Source organism: Mustela lutreola, chromosome 2 (genome assembly GCF_030435805.1).
Source record: "Mustela lutreola isolate mMusLut2 chromosome 2, mMusLut2.pri, whole genome shotgun sequence".
Classification (NCBI taxonomy): domain Eukaryota; kingdom Metazoa; phylum Chordata; class Mammalia; order Carnivora; family Mustelidae; genus Mustela; species Mustela lutreola.
Genome location: NC_081291.1, coordinates 90,880,574 through 90,889,366, shown reverse-complemented (window position 1 = coordinate 90,889,366; position 8,793 = coordinate 90,880,574). Strand labels below are relative to the sequence as shown.

Here is an 8,793-nt window from a genome sequence, read left to right as displayed (position 1 = left end):
AGATGGCGGAGCTAGGAGGCGGAGACACTGGATGTGGCGGCTCGCGGCGTGGTACTCTGCGCTCCGCGGCGGCGGTCGGCGTTACCGACCAATAAAATGTGAGGATAGCTCGCGCTGCTGTGACGTCACGTCACCGGAAGTTCCCGAAGAGGGTAGCAGAGTTCGGCAGGTCGGCTAGCTTGGTTCCCGCCGCGCTAGCGGTGCAGAGGTCCCTTTTTGCGGCCGCGGTCCTCAAGGCCGCGGAGCTTAGAGAGGCCTTAAGCTGGGTCCGCGGAATCGGTGGCATCGACCTGGCCCTTGACGTCCTTGGGGAGTCACTCTTGCTGGGTCTCAGGCGGCGGCCGGAGCACCTCTCCCTCTCGGGCTCCCTTCCTGCGTCCCCGGTGACGGACGAAAAGTTCTCTTGGGATTTTTGATTCACCGAGTGACCTTGAGCTCAGGGCGACGCCTTCCTTGTAGTTTGTGGCTGCATTCGCCTACTCAGGTACACCCCCAGCTCTTCCTCACCCCGGGTTATCTTCAAATACCCTAACCTGTGTTGTCGAGAGGACCAAGAGAGTGAAGGCAGATTGCGTTCTAGTCCTGTGTTTGCCAAGCATATCATGATTATGACAGTGATTTGTAAAGTAGTAATAACATTCCCTTTTATTATGGGGAGTTTGCTGTGTACCAGGTTATTGCGCTGGGTACGGTTCTTAACTTCAACCCCGGGAGTTTAGATGTTATTCCATATTATTAACCTCCAAACTGAGATACAGAGAGTTGGGTATCTTGAGAAAAATCACCCATTTAGGAAATGAAGGTCCTGTCTGTCCCCGAAGCCTGGAGACAAATTAGTTTATTTGAACCACGGTTTTTTCTTTGTAAAAGGAATGTCACCAGCAGATACTACCATGAGGCCTCTATACATTGAACGGGAATGCAAATAAAAGGTGGTTTGTCTTGAAAGCAATGGTAGTGCCTGTTTTAATACAACCACATTCCGTGGGGAGATTGCTCCACCACCACACAGTTATTCAAATTTCGGTAGAGAAGGAATGCAGTGCAGTGAAAAAGATACTTTGAGACATAGGTCTGGGATCAGACTCTGACTGTTGGGAGCTGGTTCTGGGAGCTAGATATTTACATTCTTTTGGGCCTTATTTTGTCTATTGACTAAAAAAAGGTTTGGATTAGAGATGATGTGCAAGATCACATACAGATCTAACATTCTACTTTTGCATGGAAATTATGAGATTTACTGATTTATATATACCATGTTTCCTTTACATGGTATGTTTCATGTAATACCTACATGTATACACATTCCTCTTCTTATTTATGTACACATACTCAGGTTTGCATGAAGCTACCAGTTTTGTGCATACTGAGTTGAAGCTGCACCTGGTTTGAGGCTTGAAAACCTGAAGGCAGAGGAGTCTGTGGGAGAAAATCAAGAAGTTACATTTAAGAAGTTTGTGGAAGGTTATTTCAAAGGCCTCACATTTTGGATAATTGAAGATCTACCCGGTAGTTAGGAAACACTTGTGAAACTTGTTGAGGCTTAACTGGGGTGATTCTGGTGTGACTGGGCAGAAGAGAAATCCCAGCAAAGCCCACCCAGCTCCGTGACTGCTCCCTGTATCTCTATAGGCACAGATACTTCCCACGTAGTCCCTTGGAGTCAGGAGGACAAGGGAGAGTTTTCCAGGATCTGTTCTGTAGTCCCAGTGATCATTTTGAGGTTGGGAATCATCTTTAGTTCTTCAGTGCCTCTCAGCATAAGTACATACAAATTAAAGATGAGCCATTTTCAAATGTACAGAAATGAATGCATTAATATTTGGTGCTTGGAAGTGTAAATTGATAGACCTCTTTGAAAGCAGTTTGGACTTAGCATAAACAATATGCTGGGAAATTTTAAAATTTGAGGTTAATAGCCTTGGAAGTTATAGGCATTGTTGGGTAAAATTTTTTTTATGATTTCCTTGTAACTTTCCAACTTTTTTGGAGTATGTATTACCTAAAATGGGAAAAGAAAAACTAATGGACCACTTCTCAGTAATAACAGACTCTATGTGTGAGGCACTGCATCAAATGTTTTGTATGCTTGATGTCATTAAACAGCTAGTGAGGTGTAGGTATCATTAATCCCATCATCAACGTTGGGAAACCAGGGGCTGAAGAACTTACGTAAGGAAGCAAAGCTGGTAAGTGGCAGTAAATTGTGGTGAGAACTCAGATCTGTCAGATGCTAGAACTTAGGCTCTTAATTACTTTGATGTCATCTGTGATACGATGGCATTGAAGCAGAACTAGATGAAACATACCAGCCCTGAAGCTCTGCAGACTGCTGAGATTGTCTGGCTAGAGCAGTGCTGGTGCCCTTAAAACCTAGATTTGGGAGTCTGCTTGGCTTTCCATACTGCTTTCATCCTGCTGTCTTTTGGCCATAGGCGTTGTCTGCCAGAGGGGATCCCCTGTATGATGCTGCCCAGTTTGAGTTCACGTTGTCCTGAAGAAAGTAAAACCTATAACCAAACATGTAATGCAGTTTTTTGTTTGTTTGTTTGTTTGTTTACTCCACCTAAAATTTTAAATAAAACATCACAATGACTACTAAACTACTTTGATTCCTAGAAGGGAGTGGAAATGTTTTGTGATGAGCCATTTTTGGACCATGAGGGTAGGACCAAAGCAGATTTACTAGTTGCTATAGGATCATTTGCAATCACAAACTTATAATTCACAAAGAAGTCAAGTCTGTTGAAATGTACAATGAGGCTTTGAGTGTAGCTCTTCCTGGAGACAGCATGGGCTTCTGTGTCAAGAACATATCTGTCAAAGATGTTCGGCATGGCAGTGGGGCTGGTGACAGCAAAAATGACCCATCGATGGAAGCAGCTGGCTTCATGGTTCAGGTGATTATTCTGAACTATTCAGACCAAATCTGTGCTAGATTGTCACATAGCTCACATTGATTGTAAGCTTGCTGAGCTGAAGGAGAAGATAGATTGTCGTTCCGGAGAAAAGCCGGAAGGTGATCCCAAGTTCTTGAAATCTGGTGATGCTGCCGTCGTTGATATGGTTCCTGGCAAGCCTTTGTGTGTTGAAAGCTTCTCTGACTCATCCTCTGGGCTGTTCTGCTGTTCATGACACGAGACAGACTGTTGCTGTGGGTGTCATCAAAGCAGTGGACAAGAAGATAGCTGCTACTGACAGGGTCACCAAGTCTGCCCAGAAAGCTGAGAAGGCTAAATGAATATGATCCCCCATTCCTGCCAGCCCAGTCTTACTCAGTGGTGGAAGAATGGCCTCGGAACTATTTGTATCTATTGCCTATTTACATTTAGTAGTAAATGGGTAATTATAGCAATGCATCCTAAAATCTCCAGAAGGAAAGAAGAGTGTTTTGCAGACCATTTGTGTTTTTTTGTGCATGTGGCAGTTTTAAGTTACTAGTTTTTAAAATCAGTACTTTTTAATGGAAACAACCAAAAATCTGTCACAGAATTTTGAGACCCATTAAAAGCTTAATGAGGAAAAAAAAATTCTTTTTCAATCATAAAACGTTGACACTGCTGCTGTGGAAAATGACCAAAATTCTCAGCATGTGATCGAACTTAGAACTAGTTCATAATTCTGAATAGAAACTGTGTTTTGTGAATGCGGCTGTGTATCAGGCTGAGGGGAGTTGTTATTGGTGGTATCCCACTGTCTCTAGGTGGAGTTCGGCAGGGAGCGGAGGGCAGGGGTTAATGGGATTGACCTGATTCTTAGTAACACTCTTGCTTGCCAGGCACTTGCCAGGGCATTTGTTCCTTTCAGCAATGCAGTGAAGTGGTATTGGCATTCCAATTTAAAAATTTTAAGAGGTGACTCGCTCAAGATGAAAAAGTAGGAAGGAATCAGATCTGAGCTTTGTTTCACCCATTTCAGGTCAAGCACTCCGTAACTTTGGTACTGCTAGGGTTCCCTTACCAAAAGCTAGATGCTGGGAGCCCCTTTGCTTCCTCAGTGACACTTAGGGTTCTAAATCAACAGGTGCCATGATAGTTCTGTGAATTTACTTTATTTCAGTGTATAAATGCTCTATGAGGCGTTCTTGGGTTTCTCTCTATCTACCTTTCTTTTTTTAACTATTCTCACACCTTACCCAATCTGTTACCAAGTGCAGGGCTCTGATTCCAAAATACGCTCCCTGTTCATCTACTTCTGCCATGTCATAGCTTTATCTTGCTTTCCTTTTGGACGGGAACCTGCTAACTGGAGACTCTCTCCCTCTGTGATCCATTCTTCACAGAGTAGCTTGAGTGCTCTTTTGATGTAAATGTAAATTAGGTTGTTCTGTCAAGTGTAAATTGGATCCTTTAATGTAAACCTTTCTAGGCTTACTCGGACCCTTCAGTTGCTTCCCTTTGCCCTTAGAGTAAATATTCTGTCCCTGGTCTGATGTGATCTGGCACGTCTGTCTTCTGGACTTAACCTCTTGTCACTGTCACCTAGCTCCCCGCTCGCCAGTCATACTGGCTGTGATTCCTCTAACATAGTAGGCTTATTTCTGTGATTGAGCCTCTTTGCCTGCTGGCTCTGTCCTTACTGTCAGAATGGTTGCCTTTTCCTCATCCTTCAGGTCTCAGCTCAGATGTCTCTTGAGAGTGCGCTTTCCTGATATTCCTCCACTCATTTCCTTTATCATGCTCATTGTAATCTATATTTGTCTCATTAATTATCTGTTTACCATCATTGGCTGGACACACTGTACTTAAAGCTTCATGATGACAAGGGCTTTGTGTCTGGTTCTTTAGTGTGTCTCCACACCCAAAATAGTGCCTGGCACCCCAGCAATTCTTAAATAAAATGAGTGTACTTATTGAACAGAAACCAGTATAGTTCATTTTAAATCTGAGTCTGTTGCCTGCAGTAATTTTTTTTTATGGCTTAAGTGGATACGGTTTGTTTATTTATTTATCCTAAGATAATTTCCTGTTTCAGTAATAGAGTTAAGTATGAATTTTTTGGTTGAGGTAAGGCCTGTGAGGATAGAAACATTGATGGAATATTCTTGTATCACTTTAGAAAATCCTTAATGTATGTTAACTTTCTATAGCTAATCAAATACTTATATTGAATATATGAAACCATTGGATGTATTTCCAAAAATGGGTAGATTTTTGCCTTTTGTTTTGTTTTTAATACCTTAATGCTTTGGAGGGCCCTCTGAACACAATTTGATAAAAATACCTTTTTTTTTTTAACCAGTAGGTGGCACTCTTGGTCATGCTTACTGGCATTCAAAAACCCAGATTTTAGAGTTTTAAAGAGAACAGCTTTTAAAAATTAACATTTCATTAAGAAAATCAGAGAAAGACAATTATCCTATGATGTCGCTGATATGAAAAATTTGAGAGGCAGGGTGAGAGGTCGTGGGGGTAGGGAGGGAAAAAATAAAACAAGATGGGATCTGGAGGGAGGCAAACCATAAGAGACTCTTAATCTCTTGAACAAACTGAGGGTCGTTGGGAGGGACAGGGTGGCTGGGTGACGGACATTGGGAAGGGTATGTGCTTTGGTGAATGCTGTGAAATGTGTAATCTTGATGATTCACAGACCTGTAGCCCTGGGACAAATAAAACATTATATGTTAATTTAAAAATTAACATTTCTTTTTATTTTTAAGATTTTGTTTATTTATTTGAGAGAGGGAGAGCATGAGCATGAGCAGCGGGAGAAGCAGAGGGAGAGGGAGAAGCAGACTTCCTGCTGAGCAGGGAGCCCAATATAGGGCTCTATCCCAGGAACCTGGGATCATAACCTGAGCCAAAGGCAGATGCTTAACCAATTGAGCCACCCAGATGCCTGCCCCAAGACATCTTTATTTTCAAGTTCAGTTGAGCAGTAGACCCTTTAAACAGCATAATCACTAAAAAGTGTGTCTTATTTGAATACAATTTTTTTTAGCAATGGTTTCCTAAAACACTGAGCAAAACAGTGTTATAATGTTAACTCTGTATCAGTTCAATTTTATCAGGGAACTTAGCCTTAAGTGGCATGTAACTATATCATTCCAGCCATTGGTCTGGTCTTTTTTATTTATTTGTTTAATAAGATTTTATCTATTTATTTGAAAGAGAGAGCAGGGAGCCTGACATGGGGCTCAATCCCAGGATCATGACCTGAGCAGAAGGCAGACACTTAACTGACTAAGCCACCCAGGGGCCCCTGATCTGGGCTTTCATGGGGTGGGGTGGGGCAGGTTATCATAAGGAGAAAGAGTCAAAGACAGGCCAAGGAAGCTGACAAAGGGAAGCATTAAAAGGAAACAATTAGAAGAGACAAGTGGAAACACGAGGAAGAATTGATGGGAAGGAGGTAGTGAAGAGTAGGCTTGCTGTGAGGTGACGCTGGCTGATTGTAATGAGCCTGCCTTTTGCAGCCCAGAGTGCCTCTTCACGGTTTCCCAGAACATGGTTCTTACATGTCATCTCTGCTATTGCAGGAACTTTGTGAGAATTTGAGTATATGGAAACACCACCCTAGTCCCAACTATTGTCTATCCAAAGGTCTCACTATAGTACCAGGACCAAAGTGTTGCATGTCAGGCAGTCAGCCAGCCACATACTTAATGACTCCTAAAATCTTATGGACTTCTAAAGTAAGTTTCGCCTGCCTTCTTTCAACAATGAATGTCCCATTTTTAGTTTAGTACATTCAAAGGAGAGAAACTATATTTAGTAGTCATACATGAGGTGAAAGGGCTCATGCTTTTTCATTTCTTAGAAAAGTGAGTAGCATGTTTACCCACAATGATGCTGTGACACACTGTGACAGGAAATAGAACTTTTAGTCAGAAAGCAGTGCTTTTTGATATGACTTGGTTATAACTGACTTCTATATCACTTGATTATTTACTTGTATTTGTTTTCTGGTTCTAAAACGTAATCTCCCTCAGAAGGTCTTTGTTTCATTTATGTCTGTATCCCCACAGTCCACATAATGGATTCTTAATAAATACTTTTCCCATGAAGAACTAACTTAACAAATATGGAGTAGGAACGTAAGCACACTGGCTTGAATTTTTCTAACATTAAATTTATTACAATTAATTTATATAGTATCTTTCAAAAAGTTCAGAAAAAGTTGTGTATATACATTTTCATTTATTCTCTAATATAGGAAAGGACAGCTATATATGGCAGTATAATATGTTAAATGTGACCATCTGAGACAAATACTCAAAAATTGGCAGAGGACAACAATGGTAGGAACCAAAAATATCATCCGATTCACTATCAGTTCTTTTTTTGATAAGCCTATATGTTTTACAATTTAAATGTTGGGTAATCTTTTTGTTTTTGTTGTTTTTTTTTTTAACATTTTATTGAAACAGAAGTACATAAATCCTTGGACAGCTTGAAATTAATTTTTTTAAGACTTAATTTTTTTAAAAAAATCATTTCTAAGTTTACAGCAAAACTGAGGGCTAAGTACAGAGATTTTCCGTGTTTTCCCTACCTTCACACCTGGGTAGCTTTCCCCATTGTCAGCGTCCCCCACCAGAGTGGTCCATCCGTGACCGCTGTTGAGCTGCCCTGACACATCGTAATCACCCGGAATCTGTAGTTCACTTCACTCTCAGTGTGGCGTGTTCCATGGATTTAGACAAATGGATAAAGACATTTATTATTGCTGTCACTATGGTACTGGACAGAGTATCTTTAATTCCCTAAAAATTTTATGTGGTTTGATGCATTTTTACAAAATGAAAATACCCACACCATCAGAATTCAGATTAAGAAACAGCATTGCCCCTATTACCTCCCCAAAGGTACATGCTAACTTGATTTTGAACTTGATAGATTAATTTAGTCTGTTTTTGTGGTTTTTATGACTGGACTCGTGCAAGGTATGCTTTTTTTGAGTCCGGCTTTTACTCTTTTCATTCGGAGTGGTATTTGATGCTCATCTGTGTGCCTGCATATCGATGTAGTTAGTTTATCCTCATGGCCTTGAACGTCGGAAGATTCACTTCGTCTAGCAAGAAATATTAAAGACTTATGTGGTGCTGTTTGGGTGGAGTACAATTATTGGGCAGTTATAAAATCTACTCTCCTCTTCCTTCTGTCATAGCACAAGATTAGTCACATGAGCTTGGTTAGTGATTTTGGAAACTAATAGCATGAGTATTTGATGGTACCACTAATTACATATATATGTACTGTGGAGATCAGGTGAATAAGCTCTAAATAGTGGCAGAAATTTTGTCAGAGTGGAGTTAGGCCTTTAACTGCTTTGTTTTGTTAAATCAGTTCATAACACTACAAGCAAAAATCCAAACCTTCTTCACTGGCCCCTAAAATAGTCTGGTATTTCCCTACCTTTTCTTAAAATATTATAACTTCAGTTTTATGTTTGCCCAGGAGGTGTCATGGCCTGTGCTGCTGTCTTGGTCCCTGGGTTGTTGCGAAGCTCTTCTGGAACCATCTGCAGTCCGGCTGCTTCACTGAAACTGACATCCACCGCTTTGCGCCACCTTACTCTGACAAGGTGGGTTTCTGGCCCTTTGAGTTTCTGGCTCATTTGAGGTGATTCAAAGACCTGACCTGCTGGTGGTCATGGGAGGCTTATCAGACTCCTGAAGGCATAGCAGAGCATCTTGCTTAAATAATGCTTGCCACCCATAGACTGTTAAACTTGAGTTAGATGTGCAAATTTTCACTGACCACTTTCTAGGATCTGTAATGTTCTAGTGTATTTTGGATAATCATGATATTACAGGGACAACTGATTACTTTTATGAAGATAATACTTAAT

At 41.1% G+C, this 8,793-nt stretch overlaps 1 protein-coding gene across 3 annotated transcripts in view; it reads left to right on the top strand.

Moving 5' to 3' along the window:
- Positions 1 to 59: 59 nt before the first annotated feature.
- OXNAD1 (oxidoreductase NAD binding domain containing 1) overlaps positions 60 to 8,793 on the top strand; it is a 36,606-nt gene continuing 27,872 nt past the window's right edge. Inside the window, exons 1-2 of one of the 3 annotated variants that reach the window (XM_059162544.1) lie at positions 60 to 484; positions 8,400 to 8,526. In XM_059162544.1, the coding sequence (XP_059018527.1) occupies positions 8,408 to 8,526 (119 nt within the window). In that variant the 5' untranslated portion in view covers positions 60 to 484; positions 8,400 to 8,407. Of the gene's footprint in view, positions 485 to 8,399; positions 8,527 to 8,793 lie in introns of those variants that run through there. The other 2 variants (XM_059162546.1, XM_059162545.1) reach the window with 2 other exon arrangements.